The sequence below is a fragment of the Columba livia genome, chromosome 2, assembly GCF_036013475.1.
Source record: "Columba livia isolate bColLiv1 breed racing homer chromosome 2, bColLiv1.pat.W.v2, whole genome shotgun sequence".
NCBI classification, from domain to species: Eukaryota; Metazoa; Chordata; class Aves; order Columbiformes; family Columbidae; genus Columba; species Columba livia.
This window is the reverse complement of record NC_088603.1, coordinates 150,688,293-150,708,876: the sequence shown is the minus strand read 5'-3', so window position 1 is coordinate 150,708,876 and position 20,584 is coordinate 150,688,293. Positions and strand designations below refer to the sequence as shown.

General features: G+C 42.2%; 1 protein-coding gene across 2 annotated transcripts in view; it reads right to left on the bottom strand.

Annotated features, from left to right (window-relative positions):
- NSMCE2 (NSE2 (MMS21) homolog, SMC5-SMC6 complex SUMO ligase) overlaps positions 1-20,584 on the bottom strand; it is a 134,072-nt gene that overhangs the window by 86,033 nt on the left and 27,455 nt on the right. For both annotated transcript variants that reach the window (XM_065054385.1, XM_065054386.1), the window contains one exon: positions 18,004-18,110. In XM_065054385.1, the coding sequence (XP_064910457.1) occupies positions 18,004-18,110 (107 nt within the window). The remainder of the gene's footprint in view (positions 1-18,003; positions 18,111-20,584) is intronic.

Genomic DNA, 20,584 nt, shown 5'->3' with positions numbered 1-20,584 from the left:
GAAGGCTGTTCAATTGGTCTACACAAGCAATAAACGTTTACATTTATTTTACAGTTATCCCACTGTAAAACTTGCAGATCCTTTTATTTCATTTCACTTTACATGTCCTATTTGAGATAAATGAAGCCATAGTTTAAAAATGTGAAGTAACTACAGCCTGAGAAGAGATGAGGGAAAATTTTACAAATGTTGAGTGAACAGTGGCTTAGGAAAAATAGTCAAGCAAACGTATTGTGAAATGTTAAATGCAACAACATTACACAGCAAGCAGGGGAAGATCTGATTCAGAAAAACAAAATTTTGGCTGTGCGAAACCACACTGGGTATTTATAGATTCCAGAAACGGTTTTGTGCTACAGCATTCTGTTAGTTTTCAGCTTACAGGAGTTCTTTCCCATAGCAGAGGCTTGTGGTGACATAATACAGGCACTAACCAATCCCCAGAACAAAAGGTTAAAGTCTTTTACAATATTTAATTTTTGTAGAGATTTAAACATTTAAATATGTCATTACAAAACAAAATGACTCAGTATAGATGTAATTCAGATGTACCAAAATGCATTAGTCATTCAATAAAACAGGCACTGAGGATTTACTAAAAATACTTTACAGAAAAAAATAACAACATGTATTTACTTTCCTGAGTGGTTGTTGTGGAAAAAAACCCGTAAAACTAAAACCTGCATAAATCACCTTCATTTGCCAGGGAATTAACAACTACCCGGCAGCATGAGGAGCTCCCAGTCAGGTGGGAGTCTCACTAGAGGCAGAGTTCACCTGCATCAGCTTCCCACTCATCTAGAGATGCAATGGTGTTCCTTAGGGAACACCAGCAACAAGGAGCCCTGCCATCAGGACACAAACCAGAAGAAAAGCAGTTAATATGGCAGTTGGACGGCAGGGTGCGTAAAGAAATCCCAGAGATGCCACTGACGGAGTCTGCTCCCAAAAGGTGATAACACAGGACAGGCCACTGGTTCAGCTTTTCTGGTCCTTTGGCAACCTCAGCCTTCATGGAAGTGCCAAAGGTTCATTCTGCCATCCAGGGCTTGGACTCTTCAGACACGTGGTGCTCCTCCCTGGGGCAGGGAGCCGGGGAGGTGCTTTCTGATCGAGTCGCTGCTGTGCTCAGTGAGGAGCTGCCAAGAGAGGTCTGTGGGCTTCACTGCATCAGGGGTGCTGCACCGGAGACCAGCAGCATGTTTGAGGAAATTTCTCCAAGACGTAAGATTAAGCCCCATTGGGGTAAGGAGAAAGGTATGGCTGAAGGACCAGGAAAAGGATACAAAGTTGCAGAGGGTGAAAGCTGGAAGCCTGTAACTTCAGGTAACAGGAATAAAGCTCTGTTTCCTCCTCCACCTGTGCCTTACTAGCAGTCTAGGAACAATAGGGGCTGTGTTGGGAGGATTCTGAGTGACTATCTCAAGTCCTTGGAGTAGTACCAGTACTAAAGAAAGCATGGGGTGTTAGTAGCTGGTGATGCTCTCCTGTGTGAAACAGAAGAATCTACCCCTATTATCCAGGTGGATCTGCTGCTTGCCCAGAACAGAGATCACTGAAGTGGCAGAGAAATTGCCAACACTCATCCAGCCTCCCAAATTCTACCTCTTGCTGCTAACCCATGTGGGACAGCAGTAATAGAGCCACGGGAAACCTCGAGCAGCTGGAGCAGCACAGAGAGCTCAGAGCAAACATGAGAAAGCAGAAATCCCAGGAGTGCTCTCTTCAACCCTGCTAGTCAATAGAGAGGCCTGGCCGGCAGATGTGACCAGCAGACTGGCGCCTGGTTGTACAGCTGCTGTCACCAGCAAGACTCTGGTTTGATGACAACGCCTCACTCAATGAAGGGCTGCTAGAAAGACTTGGAAGCCACTTGACAAAGAGAACAAATCTCTGTGAAGCCTTACTAATCTAGTGAGGATGGCTTTAAATGAAATTCACTGAGAAATGGGTACTGAGGCCAAGAGGTTAGGGAAGGGAGAAAAAGTATGTGTGAGGAAAGTCCAGAAGGGGAAGTTAGACATTACTATTTGGAGGGAGGGCAGGCAGAGTTTTACCTCAGGTGTCCGGATACTAATGCACAGAGCTTGGCCAACAAAGGAGAGGAACTGGAAGTCCACACACACACAGAGTTCTGATGTGACCAGGATGACAAAGATTAAATGGGATGGCACCCATGACTGGGACAGTGTCATGGAGGCCGTTCAAGGAGAACAAGTGAAGAAGGGCAGTGGCACTTTCTCACAAAGCACCTCCTGCTCTATGCAGAGGCCCAGGGTGAAACCAGACACGTATCTGACAGGAATCTCCTGGTCAAAAGCAAAAGCAACACTGGCCACACAGCAGTGGGGCCTATTACACACCACCTGCCCAAGGGGATGAAGTGGGTAACACTGTCTACAACCAACCACCAAGAGCAACCCAATTCCTGGCCTTGGTCCTCATCAGGGATTTCAACTATGTGGGTGCCATGGCATTATGCAAACAATCCAAGATATTTCTAGCCTGCTTTGGTGATAACTTTTTAATGCAAATGCTAGACAGACAAAACAAAGGTAACACTCTGCGTGACCTCTGTGCACAACCAGGGAAGAACAAGCGGCAAATGTGGCCACAGATAGTACAGCTTGGGAGCAGTGACCACAAGCTGATTGCATTCAGGATCCAGAATACTGGGAAGGAAAGCAGAAGAATTAGGACTCGGGACTTTATGCAAGTGGACTTCGGGTTATTCAGGAAATACCTCAGCAGAATCTCCCAGAAATTGAATCAGAAGGTGCCTAGGATAGCTGGTAATTTTTTATAGAAAACTTATTGAGAGCTCACAAATAAATAATTGTGTTGCGCAAGAAGAGCAGAAATTTCAGTAGAAGACCCACTTGACTAAGAAAGGAGCTGGTTAGTGAACTGTAATGCAAAAAGACAGCATACAAGAAACAAGAACAGGCAACAAAAAAGGAGTACAAAAGCACTACTTTGGCACTTGCAAACAAAACTGGGAGGATTCTGAGTGACTATCTCAAGTCCTTGGAGTAGTACCAGTACTAAAGAAAGCATGGGGTGTTAGTAGCTGGTGATGCTCTCCTCTGTGAAACAGAAGAATCTACCCCTATTATCCAGGTGGATCTGCTGCTCGCCCAGAACAGAGATCACTGAAGTGGCAGAGAAATTGCCAACACTCATCCAGCCTCCCAAATTCTACCTCTTGCTGCTAACCCATGTGGGACAGCAGTAATAGAGCCACGGGAAACCTCGAGCAGCTGGAGCAGCACAGAGAGCTCAGAGCAAACATGAGAAAGCAGAAATCCCAGGAGTGCTCTCTTCAACCCTGCTAGTCAATAGAGAGGCCTGGCCGGCAGATGTGACCAGCAGACTGGCGCATTTAACTAAGACACATTTGGAACTAAAACAAGTGAGAGATACATAGAGACGCAAGAGGGAATTATGTAAGTTCAGAGGAAATGTAGGGATATTACTGAATAGGGAAGGCTGAAGTACTCATTACATTTTTGCCTCAGTCTTCACAGGCCAAGATTACTCCTAGATTTCCAGGTGTACCAGGATGGTTTGGGAAGGAACAGGTTAGGGACAACAACTTAGGAATGTCAGAGCAGCTGGATGTATTGAAACCTATGAAGACAGACAGGATTAATCTGAAAATGCTGACAGAGCTGGCTGATGTGACTCCAAGAGTCCTGCCTGTCATCTCAAAAAAAAAGCATGATCATTGGGGCAGGTCCCTGAAAACTGAGGAAAGGCTAGTGCTGTGCCTGCCTTTAATGAAAGAAGAAGAACTTGGGCAACTCCAGGCCGGTTAGCCTCACCTCAGCCCCTGGAAACATTACATCCCACATCCTTTTGGAATCCACCTCCAAACATGCAGGGAACAAAGCGGTAATCAGCAACAACCAACATGGACTTACAAAGGGGAGTTCATGCTTGATCACACTGATTGCCTCATGTGATGAAATGACCTGAAATGCAGATGTGGGGAGACAGGTGGATGTAATCAAATGATCTGGTAGGTAGACTGAAAATTGCCAGCAGCACTGGGCTCAGAGTGTGACACTCACAGTAAACATTAGTTTGATATCCAATTGGTAGCCAGTACCAAGCAGAGTATTATAGCGACGGAAAGGAAGGTTGAAAATGTTCGATATCCTCACCAACAACCTGGATTACCAAACACAATGCCTTCACGGCAATCTTCTAGACAATGCTAACCTACTGGTATTTGACATATCAAACAGTGGAGCTTTAATCAAGAAGGACCTCCAGAAAACTCAGGACTGGGTCAAAAGAAATGTCAAGTTCAACAAGAAGAAAAGTTCTGCAGGTTTTCCCATACATCAGGAGATGCCGGGAACTAACTGGTTTTGTAGCAGCTCAAAGGGTCAGGGAGGTTTTGGTAGATGTCAAGGGAAACGTGAGGAAAGGTTCTCACTGCTAATGAAGTAAACTGGATACCAGCTACATTTGGAGCAGTGTGGCCAGCAGGGCAAGGGAAGTGACTCCTCCCTTATACAAAGCATTGATCAGGCGAAAGCTGAAATAGTGCACCCAGTATCAGACTCGCCAGTTTGAGACGTACATGAAGAAGCTGGAGTCTGGAGAGGAGCCATGGGCTCACAACTGGCAGAAGCTGAAGCAGCTGGGCTTTTGTAGGCTGATAAACAGGGGGCTAAGAGAGACAAAAAACTACTTGAAGAAGAGTTACAAAACTGGCAGAGCCAAGCTTTCCTCAAGTAAATGAAACCGCATGTAAAATCACCATTTTTTCTGACAGGGATATCAACTTAGTGCTTTACTTTTCTAAAAATAAGACATGCTTTGTTGTCTCTTATTCAGTATCTCCTGTAGTAAGCAGCCCATAGTCACAACTTAGTTGACCATGTATTATCCCAGCTGGATCACTTTCCTAGTTGGTAACACTGTCGATGGGGATATAAAAGGCTTTTTTATGTTCACCAATCCAGGATTTTCAAGGACTGATCTAAAAACTTTCAGATCCTGATCTATTAACTTTCAGATCCTGATCTATTAAAATAAGTAAAAAAACTACACTGTATGTTAACTAACCATTCAGGAAAACATTTTCATCCCATTTGGTGTGGTTGACATCAGTGCAGGTACTTCAGTTGGAATTTCACCGCACTGATAAGAAGGGATCCCAACAGATGCTCACCAAGAGCTGTAGTTTGCCTCCTCACATCAATATTACATGCAAGATGTGTTATTAAGTTTTTCTTGGGCATTAAGGGAGAAAAGTGGCTGTAAGACAAGGATCTAGCTGAAGATTCCTCCCTTCTTTGGTCCAAGTGGGTGTAGCTCTGCTAACATCAAGCAGGATTTTATCTGCTGGTACCTAATTATTAAATGGTTTGTGTGGTTTTATATGATACAGATTTGAAGTGAGCTTTGAGATGATGACTTTTTCAATTATGTAACAATGCCCAAAGCAGAGGCTGTTCATTTACTTACTTTTTTAAATCATCAAATATAAGAGTAAGAACAAAGAGATAAGTTATTAGATACCCTGAAGACTTTCCAAGTATTCAAATTATGGATGCAAAAGGTAGGGTTTGGATAGAACTACATTCCAAAATAGGTCTGAAACAGAGTGTAAATGTTATTTGTTTAAAGCTATGTAGTAAGTCAACATAAACTTCAGGCTGCAGTAGTGCTTGTGGACTCTGTATTTTCTATGTAATTTGCATTCTGCTGCATGAAGATTTGAGTACCAAATCAGACCAAAGATCAATCCAGTGTATTCTCTTATCTTTGACAGTGGCAGAAGCAAAAAGCTGGAGTCAGAGTATAACAAGAGCACCAAATAGAAAGATCTGCCCATTTCCCACCTTTCCCTGCTTCTAGCAATTTGCAATTTAGGGATTTCCCAAGACAGTGACTGTATTTAAATCTTTACATCTAATAGCTGTCAATGAGTTTTTCTTCCATTAATTTGTCTAGTAGCTTTTTGAACCCATTAATGCTTCTGGTTTCCATAACATCTGGTGGAAATTAATTCCACAATTTAACTAGTCACTGTGTAAAAAGTTACTTCCTTTTGTTGGCTTAAAACCTGCTGCTGGATAATTTTATTAAATGACTCTTTGTTTTTATGTGACACGCTGTTAACAAGCACTTCTGTTCCATCCATGACTGTACACACTGCTATTACTGTCACCTCGTATCTGAATTAACTCACGGCTTCTCCTTGAACAGACGTTAAGCTACATCTGTGATCCTCTATAGGTGCTTTTTACTTTAGCTGGATTTTCTCCTTACCATAAACCACTGTCCTTCTAATTAAAATTTACCAGGCAAATAAGTACTGAAAAGAACTAGTATAAGGAGGGATTAATATAAGAAGTTTGGGGTTGAGTTTTGTGGCTGAGTGTAAACGCACTTTGAGCTGTAACATACATTACAACTATAGCTTTCCATGCTGTGCATATAAACCCAGTTGATGGGATTTGTCTGTATATATGTTTATAAGCCTGACTGATGAAGGAGGCCAGACATATGCAAACATAACCGGTAGATTAAGGATAACCAGCTGTATTCAGGCCTAATTAACACATAGAGGGTTAGCAGAGACACATGTTGTTATAATTGATGGGGCAGATCTGTGCAAATCCGACTGATGGGCCAGAATCTCTTAAGACACTGTTCAACAGGATCTCCACTGTTCTGTCAGGTTTGTTTGCCAAGAGATACAATGCACTGCTGTGGATGGGGCAAAAAGCTTCTGCAGGACTTGTCCAAGCATGTACCACCAACTAACAAGAGCCAGCTCCGGTTCTGGTCAAAAGAAGACAAGAAAGGGATTCTGAAGCCTAAGCGGGCTGTGAGAGGGAAAACAAGGGGAGGAGCTGCCCACTGAACTGAACATAATCAACATGAATCCAGGGAGAAGAGGTGGTGATGAGGGCTGTGGCTCCAGTCATTAGTGGAATTTAGCAGAGAGAAGTTGGGGAAGCGGGGGTTGTTTTGTGGGGAGCAAAAGCAGACAGTGGGGTTGTTAACAGCTAAGTCCAGAAAAGCCCTGTTTCAATAGAAAGTTTTACTGATCTGGACCAAACTGCCTCTAGTGCAGCCTGGCCTTCACCTGTATCCCTTGATCACCTCCATTTAAGCATAAAAATTTCCATGGAGAAACATTTCATCTGCAGCCCACACTTCACCATTACAACAATTATCACACACCACAAAACCACACCTCGTAGGTTTTACCTACTACCCTGCTTCCTCCAAAAAGACAGGGTCTTATATTAATTTTTGCTCCAAAACTTATTACTTTTTCACATGTATAGCTGCCTGGACACTATTTAAATTGACTTTCTTTATGAACTGTAACAAGGGTTTATTTTTGGAGTAGGGCTTATATTTTGAGCATCCTCAAAAATCCTGAAAAATCACAGTAGGGCTTATTTTCAGGGTAGGTCTTATTTTTGGGGAAAAAAAGGGTAGAGCTGCTTTCTTCCCAACAGTCCTTGTAAACTCACCATTACATCCCAGCCCTCACTATCCTCTCTTCTCCCCACACAACAGACTGCTGGGGAAAACAGTATCATAACAGCTTTCAACAAAGGCTAAAAATCTATTTGAGAAAAACACTGAATTGTTCACAAAGCAGCAGCGGTGATGCAGTAAAGCCAAAAGGGTTAACAGTAACAATATCACTGAGCTTTTGATTTCCCCATTTTTGTGGAATTTATCAGGCATAGTGTGTGAATACAAGTTAACATGGGAACCTTACACTTTACAAGGAAGTTGTCAGTGTATCTGACGCACGCACTTTTTCTTAAGTCTTAAAATATTTTTCATTCACTGGCACTGTTAACACACAAGTCTAAGGGTAGAAGAAATACTTCAGCTTACTTACTGGTTAAATCAGCTTAATCAGGTTATGCACTTAGCTTAGTTAAATAAGATGAGAATCCAGAAATTACTCCAACTTGCCAACCCTTATTATGAAGCTCAGTCTTTGTAACTCGCAGTAGGTTATCAACAATGGAGCCACATTTGGGAGATACTGTGACATCTGGTATTGATTTCTGGCCAGATTTAGGGTCTTTTTTGAAAACTCTGCCTCAAGTTAGGAAGATAATATAACACATACATACTATTAAGTGGATTTTTTTCTTTATTTTAATATGCATTAAAATAGGCATAGTTACACACTGCAGCAAATCACAAAGTCATGCTTTTTCTGTTAAGCCAAAGCACTATCAACAGGAGCAATGTGAAAGGTGAGAAAGAAAGACAATTTGACATTTGCAGAACAGGTTGAGTACTTGTGTTAAAAATCACGAGGAACCCACTATGTACATAATTTAATGAAATAAACATCAAATAGCTGCTCTTAAACTTCCAACGTCAAAAAATAGAAGAAATGCTGCACAGATCATCAGTTCTTTCCATTTTAACAACGGCCCTACATACGCAGTTGTATAAAAGTTAAAACATGCAGAACGACCCATATTATCAAGTCACAAGAATCTGATACATTCTAAACTATGTGTTAACACGTTGGATGCACATCCCTGCTTATGCTCAGTATTGGGTAACTCACCAAGAAAAAGTCCCAAATAATATAGTTTATAAGGATGCTAGGAATGAGGGGAGCACCTTCCACTAACTCTTTCTTAACTGGAACTCTTCAGCAAAAACAAATTCATGGTAGTAGCAGCCACAAAAAAGTGTGATCTAGTTAATGCTGTAAGCAACATTTTGTCTGTGATTCATTAGAAAGCTGCTAAGAAATTTGCAGAGGGAAAATCTGGATAGCTGAATATTTTTATTGATAAGGTCAGTTAAAAAACATACTTGGAGAAAGAGTTTTTAAATGTTTTTAAATGGGTGACCTAACTTTGGGACTTTTGGAGGAGCAATATTAAAATACTCCACATTAACATATGATTTCTGGAAACAATTACAGTAATTAAAACAACACTGAACATTTGGAGAGAGATATTTTATGGAAGGCATTCCAGAACTGCCTCCCCAAAGATACTGATCAATGTGGGTGTGTTCAATTAATGGGAGAAATTAATTTCAAGTCAAAACCTCTGCTGCTGAGAATCATACAGTCTTTAGTGCTCCCCCCGCTTGCCCCCTAACCCTAGAATTTAAATCTCTGGACTGTCAGCAGGATTTTTCTAGGCGAGATGGTTAATCTGAAAGACTATTTTCACTACTGATCAGCTGAAACTCCAGTGTTTCCAGTCATAAGTTTCATCAACAACAACAAAAGAATCCATTATTTGAGATGAAGATGGCCTTTTAATTTGCACTGGCTATCTATCTAGCTCAACACCTACAAATTTCATTACATTTCATACTATTATCTTCTTCCTCTAGGCTAATCTAGCCAGACAGAGTTATCACAGACATTGCCTAGAAAAGCAAGGATCAAAACCACAGAGACTTTCAGTTGCTCCCCGTTGTGACCTTCTGGAATTCCCGCAACAGTTCAGACTGCCAGTTACAATCCTTAGTACTAAAATAAAACCATTAAAAAACTGAATTGAAATTGTTTGTAAATCTTCAGGTTGAAAAAAAAAACCACCTCTTCACAGGCAGAAATATGGGATGTTGCCCACATGACTGAGATCGTGGTTGAACTAGACAGTAAATTCAGTTTCAGTACGTCTAGCGCAAGATCAAAAACACCACAGCTGCATGACACACTGATCGAGTGCAACTCACTCTGCCAATTCTAATTCCGCACAGAGCTGTGCTTCACCAGGTAGTGTCCGTCCGTCTGCAACGGCATAGGGCCAGCATAAACACGCTATCATGTGATGTGGCTTATTCGATGAGAATGTGCTACCAGGTGATTTGGTACCGCACAAAACTGGTATTAATGAACACCGTACCATAGCCCAAGGCACAGAGCAAAATAATTTGTCAAGGTCAACCACGCAGGCTGCTAGTAGACCTGAAAATAGCATCCAGTCCTCCTTAATCCTGGGCTAGTTTGCAGCACTGCCGCCCAACATAACACAGTTTTCAAATTACGATGGGGTTCTGAGCATTTTTTCAGCATGTTTTTTTCTAAATACTGTCCCTGCTGCCACCCTGTCTGCAGAGCTCCCAGTTCCATGTGATAGTCCCGGGTCCAGACCATTTCTTTTCACCCAAATCCTCGCTCTTCTAACCAGTTGTGGCCCCTGCTGCCCCACTCCTGCCCACACAAACCAAGGGCCATTTCTACAGCTCCTGTGTTGACACTGCAAATATTTAGGAAAATGTTTAGCTCGACAAATGTAAGCAACCGCAATGAAGTCAAATAAACCTGTGTCTGTGTGCTAGGGTTTCCAGGGTTTAGTCTCCAAAAAGCAGGGCACGTCTTTACGCCTGCTATGAGACACTCAGACATGCTACTGCAGATGGGCTACACAACCCACATAAAATCAAACACTACTCCTACTTCTTTATATACTGCTCACTAAAAAAATTATCTTTTATTGCAGCTCATCAAATGTGGACTCTAATGTGTTACTGTTGTGAACTATACGTATAGCTTACCGATTCTGGGCAAATAAAAAAGCTGCTTCCAAAAGATGCTTACCCAACACGTCCAGAGACTGACACAAAAAAGTAAACATTAGAAAGTAAATATCAGAAATGTGTTGAAATGCATCCTTGTCCCAGTTTCTGCAGGAAGTGGAGTGCATGCCTACAACAGTGCAACGCTGTTTGAATTACTGTTTGGAGATGGCAATAGGACAGAGTAAGCATTACACTATTGATTATAAATTATATCAAAGAAATTTCACTGAAGAAACTTCAAAATGTTAAAGGACGCCATAGCTAGTAAATGCTAGAATTAAGTTTGATTGGAAAAGTTTTATTAAGCCCTATGGCATCACATATATGTGCAGAGCATAATATAGAGTCACAAATTTTCCTCTTCTGTCCTGCCTAAGTCAATATAAGGATTTGATCCAATGTCCATATTTTGCTTATTCTGTTAGGTGAAGGCATCATTAGTAGATGGCAAGTAAACAGGCAGTAAAGAACAATTCCAGTTAGCATTCAGGGTACTGAAATAATAGCCATGGAGACATCTATTGTTAACAAAAACTTAAAAGACGAAGCAAGTTCTCCAGAAATCTATTTACTATTTGATGCAAAAGAAGACACTGCACAGGTACAAGGCCCTTCACCAGGGGACTGACTTGTTGCTGCTGATGGTGCCTTCAGTGCACTGTAAGTGAACTTCAAGACAGATTCGCCAACTTCTACAATTACAGAGTCACAATAAATGTAGTAGAAGACTACAAGAGTTCTTTTATTTTTCCTACCAGCCCAAGAAGAGATATATCCATCTCACTAAACCCATTTTCATGGTAGTAGATTTCACTAACACCTTCCTAAGCCATTTCTGGGCAGCAGAGGACTTTTTCAACTAGAAGGTCTCGAAATTTTTGTGGCTAGCATACAAGATTTCAGAATCAAGAAACACTGAGGCATTGCACATATCAGAGAAAATGCTCTGAACAGCAAAGGTCACATTGCAGGTATGGATATCATCGGTGGGATTTGCCCTAACAGATGCTGTCATGGCAATGCAGCAAGAAGAATAAGAAGAGCATAGCGCTCATTAAGAAAGTATCAGCACCAAACAAGGTTGTTTGTTCCATGAAACTGGGAAGCTCCAACGTCAAAATATAATGGGTACCACAGCATCAGTCACTGGCAAGGTCCTGAATCAACTAAAATACATGAATCTCACGGGATTCATAGTCTTGCTGTTACTTAGTCCAACAGAAAACTAAGTGACAATCCGATTTTGCAGGACAGCACTGTCTCCAACAGGCAGCAGAGGTCACTGATGGCACTGGCAGTGTCTGCCACACAGACTGGACTTGGTCATCACACTAGTTTTGCTGCTACACCTGTGCCACCAAGGAGGATGGGAGCTGGGTGGAATCACAACCCCTGGCTCACTTTGCTGTTCCTTCAGAACCCACACTGCAGATGGAGCTACCACTACAGCAAGAGTTTGTTGGTTTAGTTGGCCTTGTCAATAGAGATGACTTGGATATACTGGCAGAACCTTCTCTAACAGGACCGACAGCTAACACAGCTACACTGGCAGAGCTGGGTAACAAAGATATTATCTTCAACTCCCTTTTGCTTTTTCTGAGACTGAGGAAAACTTTCCATGTCACTAGAGCATTATATTATGAGTTTTAAGTGAAGAAACTGGAATTCCTCTAAATAGTTTGCAAGTCAAACATAGCCCATGGACTTCGCTGTACAGCAGTTTTAAATAGGATCCTTTCCTTTTCTGCAGATGCTCCTTAGATCACTCACAAGCTGCACACTTGGAATGATTATGGCCTACATTGCTGAAGGGAATTAGTCCTTTGCAGAATTTAAACCTACACACTTGGCCATGGTGATAACAGACCCCGGTACTGAGTAATATGCTCTGAATTACTGATAAAGTGAACAAACATCCCCTCCAACCCATTGTCCAAAGAATTTCTAAGTCTAAAGGGAACTATTACCAAAAACACAAAACAAATCTAAGAGTAGTTCCTGTATATTCCGTAGAGACAAAACCACTCTTGTATAAGGAACATGGTGCAGTCCCTCATCTTTGCCAAAGGAAGCCTGAACACTTGTCACAGTGTTAAGTTACACAGGCATGAATGACCGACACATCCAGACTTCAACCCCTATGCAAGACACGTACCTACAGCAGCTGTATGTAGTTTTATAGATAACACCCAACAAAGAACACATTTCATTTCCCTTCCTGTGTTCAAACTATAATTACCTGTTATCTAATTTACAGTTATAATTGCTAAAATCAGTTTCCATGCAGGACAATCAGAAAACAAAGATGTCAGCAGCCACTGACATGGTGACAGAACTGACTCACCTAGAACATGGGAAAGCTGTAGCAGAAGGATAAAACCCAAGCATCAACACAACTTCTAATATTTCCATCTTTTTCTTCCAGCTCAACATCACCTCCTCCTCAGCACTTTCAACCAGTCTCTCCCCTATCTGTCTGTATGACCTCATGACTTCCCAAGCCCACATCCTTCACCTGTCTCCCTCTTCCCATTCGCAGCCCTTCCTTAATGTGGCTCTTAAGAGTTTTCTTAAATTTGTCTCCTATGCTTTTCTTCCACCTCACTCAGGTTTAGATTTGCCCTCCCTCACAGTGCTCAGGCTCAGCAAAAGGCAGACACAATTCAAGCAAGATAGACCGATGTTTGGCCACGGAGTAACTTCCAACAGGAGTACTAAGCAATCTTTAGCAGAGGTGCCATTACCACATGCAACACTTAGTTCTCACCTGCAAAAGAAACAAAACAGGCCAGGTTCTCTTTCCTTGCAGGAGAAGAAAAGAGAGGTAGGAGTAACACAACAATAGAAAGCTAGTTATGTCATCTTTGTTCTCGAGATAGATCTATAATACATTGTGGTTCATTTTACTTAGAGAAGTCTGGGGACTTGTTCAGAAAACTTACCATAGCTTTTACAGTCCAAATCAAGCCAAATGCTTGAAAAGCTGAGACAGTGATCAGAGTCCATCACCAACACCCCTGCCAATCTAGAAAGCAGAGTGGGAGAGCAAGAGCAGGCACAATGTGCTGGCACTCTGGCCACTTGAGAGTGCACCCAGAGTAGGGGACACTTGAGCTGGCTCGGTCAGCCTGGGCCCCACTCACTTGGGTCTGCTTCAAGAGTAGAAAGAAGTCTGCAAGAGACACTCCAGCTCCATAAGTCTTTTTGGTGTTGCACTAAAAATAAGAGTGCTGTTCAGACTTTGCATGGAAATGACCCAAATATTGGCTAATTTATTTTTAAAATACCCATTAAAAATGAAAAAAGAAGCAGAAGTAGGAGTCCAGTCATTACACAGGTACTAGAAAATCCAGTAGCACAGGGAGTTTCCACAGTCAAAGGATTTCCCACAGCCTATTGTTGGAAATACTGTGATTCAACTGCTTATTTCTTGCTCAACAGGCTGCTGATTCAAATAGAAGAGGATGCTGATACGTTTCACCTTCTGCATTCCACCTACTGCAGCCTAAATCAACAAAAAACTTGACTTTTAAAAACATGTGACTATATCTCATGCTAGTTCCTGGTTATTTATATCACATACTTTTGTTGTACAATATCATCTTTCTGTCAATGTCATTTAAAGGTACACATAATAAAATAATAAATCAGGAATTTTAACTGCCGCTATCTCCTTATCTTGCTGGTTGGACATTTCACTACGAGCAGGTGGTTAGAAGGTGAAGCACAGAACACTTTTATACTTTCAGATTCACTGCTGTATGTAAAGACCAGAAAAAATGACAACAGACAAACTCACAGAATAATCAGATAAAATGTGTTTTGCAGCTTGAGACAAATACTTATAACACTATATGAAAAACAGTCTGCTTGTGAAAACGAATGACCTGCTGCAACTCCCCAGCGAAAGCCCTCAGGTAAGGAATTCTGATGAAACCAGGGACCAAGCCAGCAGAGACTATTTTAAACCCAAGCCTTTCCTTTCCACAGCTACCTCCAGGTGCAGTCCTAAATTCAGCAACAGGATCTGTTTCCCAGAAGCAGATTTTAAGCTGTCCCTGACAGGTAACTGTGCAGTTCTAGAGGCATGGCACACAGCTACCCTCCAAAACAAAGCACTTACTGTTATTTTGTAGGGAACAGATTGTATCCCTATATGTCTGCAGAAGCTTATATGCATTTCTTTCTCTAACTTAGAAAGGTTTCCTAAGGATGCTGGCAGTGGAAAGTACAGAAAATTCCCTAGAGCAACATAGGAAACAGAGATAACAGAAGTGTGGCTAGAGATTAATACACAGGTTGGCCATTACTGACTTCATAATCCACGTAGACTCTTAAATGTGATAAATGTCTTGGAGCTGCATTTTTGAAACCTTAGGAATGAAAGAACAGAGAACGAGCTTGTTTTAGCAAAGCAAGGAGGAGCCTCTCACACAACATAAATGAGCTACGTCAGGCTGAAAAAAGGAAAAAATGAAAACCAGTCCTTCCAGGACTTTAATTTTTTTGCACACAAGCATAAATATGCACACAACAGATGCTGCTGAATCTGATCCTAAAAATCATAAATGTACCATTGCCCTACCTAAACCCCCAAGAAATCTTCACTTCAATCAAGCAGTTAAACCTGTGCCTAACTTAAAAGATCATGAGGGAATGCATCTGAAGTACACAGGATTTGAGTGCTTTGTTGGTGAAGACATTGGCTTGTCTTTGTGTTCCTAAGGATGAAGAGTGTGTTTTGCTGATACATAACTGAGAGAAGTTACATTGTTGAAAATGACTTGAAAATCCTGTTATGACAATAACACATCAATTAGTTAATAGTTACCATCAAAATACAAACCTACTATATTTCACTCAAATCTGGATATACATCATTGATCTCTAACGATGTAAGGACTATGTCATGTTTTACTGTGAAAACTTTAAAAATCATGAGTATTCCAAACAAAAGGAAAAAGTTCTGATCCATCATGTTTCTGACAAATATAAACTAGGAGGCCTACAATTATGGTGACACGTGAGTAGAAATGTATATTGTGGAACAGTATTTAATGCTGTCCAACATTTGTTCATGTAGTCATAGTTTTCAGCTCCTTATAAACATGTAATATTTAATTATTTGGATGAAGATTTTTCAGTTAAACACCTGACTCGGGATGATTTTAAAAATTTACTAAAGGAAAGCTGTTCTACAAAATAAAAACCATGTAGGCATTCCTCAGAATAAGACTAGTGGGAAACGCATGGCTTTGTTCTCCTGGTTGTTTTTTTTTTTCTAATAGCAAAAAACAATAGCAAGGTAATAGCAAGACAGGTTTAAGTGAAAAAAGCTCTTCTACCTTCATGGTTTGAAACACAAATTTCACATCTTGAAGGGAAATCAGGGATGTGCTTTTGCCTTTTCTAGAGAAATCACAGAATCATTTCAGTTGTAAGAGATCCTCAGGGTCATCGAGTCCAACCACAACCTAACTCTAGCAGTAAATGATGTCCCTAAGAACCTGTATCCATACAAAACTGACACTTAAAAGTCTACTTGCAGACACTAAAATAGGTTACTTTGAAAGTCAAGCTCTCCAAGCATGATGTGATCCAAAAATGAAATTATCAGGTATGGACTCAACTGAAATTGACTCTTTCAATGTCTAGATCTGCTGTGGAGCCCACCTACACTTGGAATAGCTTGCTTGCTAAAGGCCAGGCTGTGATGATCAGCCAAGAGTACACCAAAGAGCTGCAGGAAGAGCAATCGGGGTAACCAGAGAGTGTACTAGAAGGGGGGTGGTTAGTAGGTTGAGAGAGGTTCTCCTTCCCCTCTACTCTGCCCTGGTGAGACCACATCTGGAATATTGTGTCCAGTTCTGGGCCGCTCAGTTCCAGAAGGACAGGGAACTGCTGGAGAGAGTCCAGCGCAGGGCAACAAAGATGATGAAGGGAGTGGAGCATCTTCCTTATGAGGAAAGGCTGAGGGAGCTGGGGCTCTGGAGCTTGGAGGAGACTGAGGGGTGACCTCATTAATGTTTATAAAGATGTAAAGGATGAGTGTCACAAGGATGGAGCCAGGCTCTTCTTGGTGACAACCAATGATAGGACAAGGGGTAATAGGTTCAAAGTGGAACACAGGAGGTTCCATTTAAATATGAGAAAAAAGTACTTCTCAGTGAGGGTGACAGACACTGGAACAGGCTGCCCAGGGGGGTTGTGGAGTCTCCTTCTCTGCAGACATTCCAAACCCACCTGGACGCCTTTCTGTGTAACCTCATCTGGGTGTTCCTGCTCTGGCAGGGGGATTGGACTGGATGATCTTTTGAGGTCCCTTCCAATCCCTAACATTCCGTCATTCTGTGATTCTGTGAATGCAGGTGCAGCAGCAGCACACTGGAATCGGCGTAACGAGGTGCCAGAGCCGAACGTATTACGCATAGTCCAAGAGCCAGGTCCAGAGAATCAAAGCGGGCTGACACGAGGAAATCCGAGTCACCGGCGGGGCGGGCAGGGCCGGCACACGGAGACGGGCAGCGCGGCCGCCGGACCCGCCGCAGCCTCGGCCCGCCCGGCGCAGCCCGGGGCCTCCCGCAGCCCGGGATCCCTCGCAGCCCCGGTCCGCCCAGCTCAGCGCAGCCCCCGGGCAACGCAACCGCGGCGCCCCCTGGCGGCCAGAGCCCCCGCCCCGCGCTCCGGCCCCTCGGAGCGCAGCGGGGCAGGACAAGGTACTTTTTGTTCGACATCCGTTCCTGTCCGCGAAAGGCCGGGAGGGAGAAGTCCTCCGAAAGGTGGTGTTCGGCGTCTTCCGTCGGGCCCGGTTTGCTAATGAAAGGAGCTTCCACAACGCGTGCTGCGCGCGTTTCATCCCGACAGCCCCGGCACCTGTTGTGCAACTGCAGCCACACTCCACACCGAGCCAGAAACCCCCCGAACAGCCTGAAATGCAACAGCTCTTGCAAAAAAATGAGCGGTCAGCTAGCAAACCAGACCCTAGGTAATTAAGCAAACAATTAATAAGCTCACCCTTTATTAAGCACCAGCAAATGCATGTGGCAGAAACACACTGGAAACCAGGCTTCACCAGCTCCCCACTACCACAGCTGCTGGTCTGCTCTGAGATCAGCTGCCCCATTCATTACACGGCTTCCATTTTCCGCAATACGAGAAGAAGGTATTAGCTGACATTACACGGTCCTCAGTCATTGCCAAAGCACTGTTCATCCCACACTCCAACTGGTGCAAGAGTTTGGTGGGAACGTATTAGAAACTGTATCACACTACATGCGTGCTAGGAAGAAAAACTAATAGTTGTACTGGCAGTTTTAGTATTTCATACCTGTCAAAGATCAATCTTTCCAGCTATGTATTGTTTTAGTGTAATATTTGTATATACTAAAAATAATATTTAAGTAAGGATGTAGTTTCAAAACTTTAATAGAAGTGGCAGTTTACCTGATTTACCGTTTCTTCAATTGCCTTCATATAATGCTTAAGTTCTCTGTCCATTGCAGCATATTGTAACATGACATTTTCCATGCTGTTAACATCCTCCACATCATCTGCAGAACAAAATATTTTGTACATGGATGATCAGCTGTATTATTTTCAAGCAGCATTTTTTCTTCACAGATATAAAGACAAATATTAATGTTGTGAATATCTAAAGCATCTGGCAAGGCAAAGCAAAGGTTTTCGAGCTCCACAAACATATACATTTTTCCTATTTTGCAACTGTAAACCTTGACATTTCTTGGGTAACTTGAACAAACAGCTTACTCAGAAAAACACTTCCCTGGTTTCATGTGAACAAGAGAGAGTGTGTGTAATTTCATCTACCAACACCTAGTCATTAGGCAATCAAGATATTTTCTGCAAAAGTTATATTTCGTGACTCATCACATTGCCTCAGAAATAGTCAGAAGAAACTTAAATGCCCTCTCAGTACAGTATAGTTCAGAGTTATAATTAGACCCCTTATCCCCAATAAGCATAGCTACTGCAAAATCAGAACAGAGCCAGCACTTTATAACACAGGAAATAATGGAAGCCTGAATAGCACTGGCAAATTAAAAAGTAACATTTTAATTGCCAATGAAAATCAATTAATTGTAACGTTGCTGTGCATCTGCTCAGCTGCAGGACTCTTGTAGATGCAATAGGGCTGAGCAGCCCTGCTGTATCTCCTGACACAGGTGCATGTAACACACCAAATACTGCCAGCTGTGGGAGGACAGCCAGCCCTGACTCCGTAACTCATTTAGAAACACAAGAAATTCAGAAATGTGAGTTTCCACTGCTTCTGCTCCCGTTTATTCCCACCCTGCAGTTTCCAGGTGTAAAGAAAACACCTGGAAGCAGCTGGAAGCCATGAAAGAGCCCCAAAGCCTGCCGTGCAGCATTAGGGGTTGCATTTAATGGAGTATTCTTCTTTATAAGCAGTTTAAGTAGCCAATCTGTGCTGTTATTTTTAGGAAGAAAATTGTGGCATAGCTTTTTAAATTACTTTTTTTGTGAAGAAAAGAAAATGTCTTCTGAGCTGGCAAGTAAGTGCACTTCCTAAGTTGCTAACTATATTAGTATTTTACAGCACAAAAATCTGTCTCTGCAGAAAACTAACATAAAGCATTGCATAAAGCCATCTTAGCTTGAGAGCAAAACCTGAAAGTGTTGCTGAAACACAACACTCAGGGATAGAAGCTTCATACCATATGAAACAGTGATGGATCCAGGAAGCAGAAGGAAAAGCGCTAAGATATACTTACACAAAAAAAGTTACATAATAAGCCATACTATTTTGTGAACATGGCAATTACAGTCATGATGTTTCCCTTAATTACATATAGGTTTGGTATGTATCCATTTTTCATTAAGTAGATGAATAAGTATTGCAGACAGAATCTTGGCATTCCAACTTTCTTCTGAATAATCAGCATTTCCCTCTCCTCTTTCCCTTCCCTCCCACCCTGTTTCCATATCCTAGCTGGTAACTATGATCATGCTCTCCTTCCTTCCTGCTAGGAAGCATACGAAGTGCCTCCTTCAAGGCTGACACACATGGCACTCCATGAATCACAGGAAAAGTTTGTGTAGCAAGTAACTGTCATTCTCCTCCCATGGCCAGAATGAATCATATCCACGACATAAAGAAACTACAGTGGTCTAAATCTTTTCTTTTTTTTCCTTAGGGGAAGAGAAGTGCATTGTCAAACACCAAGAGAGCTGTATTAACACTGTCTTTCCTAAAAGTTAAAGAAAGCTTTAGATAAAGAATAGTAATGTTGCCACTTGAGAGACGCATTAAAATAAAGCTCAAAGAGGTGGAACGCAGCTCAGACAAGAGGGACATTATCTGTAACTACATCCTGCCCTACTTTGTTCATGTCCTGAGTGTTCCATCCATCCACAGGCCTGTTGTAGGTCTTGGTGATGTTCACTGCTCTTTTCCTGTTGCTGTTCTTTCATGCACATAAATTATGATACGTATAATAGGAAATTGTTGAATGCGTCACTTAACACATGATCACAGCCTGCCCTTGAAGGCATTATAGACATAAAGATAGATCTGAAGGACTGTATATAGGTCAGTTATTGTCCATCCCCTCTTTCTGCTCTTTGACAGGTAACAGAGTCCATTTTATAACTGCAGTTCCACCTGTAGTCCAAGGTGTTGAGAGCTAAGAAGAAATTTCCCATGTTGTTCCCAGCCACTCATCTCCCTATCTCCTAAACAAGATTTAAAATAAAACTTACATTACAGGCTACCCTGTTTGCCTTAAAAACCTCTCGTTGTCGCACATTACACACTGCCAGAACCCACTGTGCATGGCTCCTCTGCTCCCACCACACTCCTTCCCCTGACGAGCTAAGAGCACTTCTGCCTCTCTCTGGTGAGGAGCAGAGCTTGGGTACAGGTGATGAGAACCTGTGGGTGACTGTATGGGAATGTCAAGTTTTACAGCTCATCAAGGCAGAGATCCCAGCACCTTAAATCTTTCCTTACAACAGACTCCATAGACTAATCAGAACACACCGG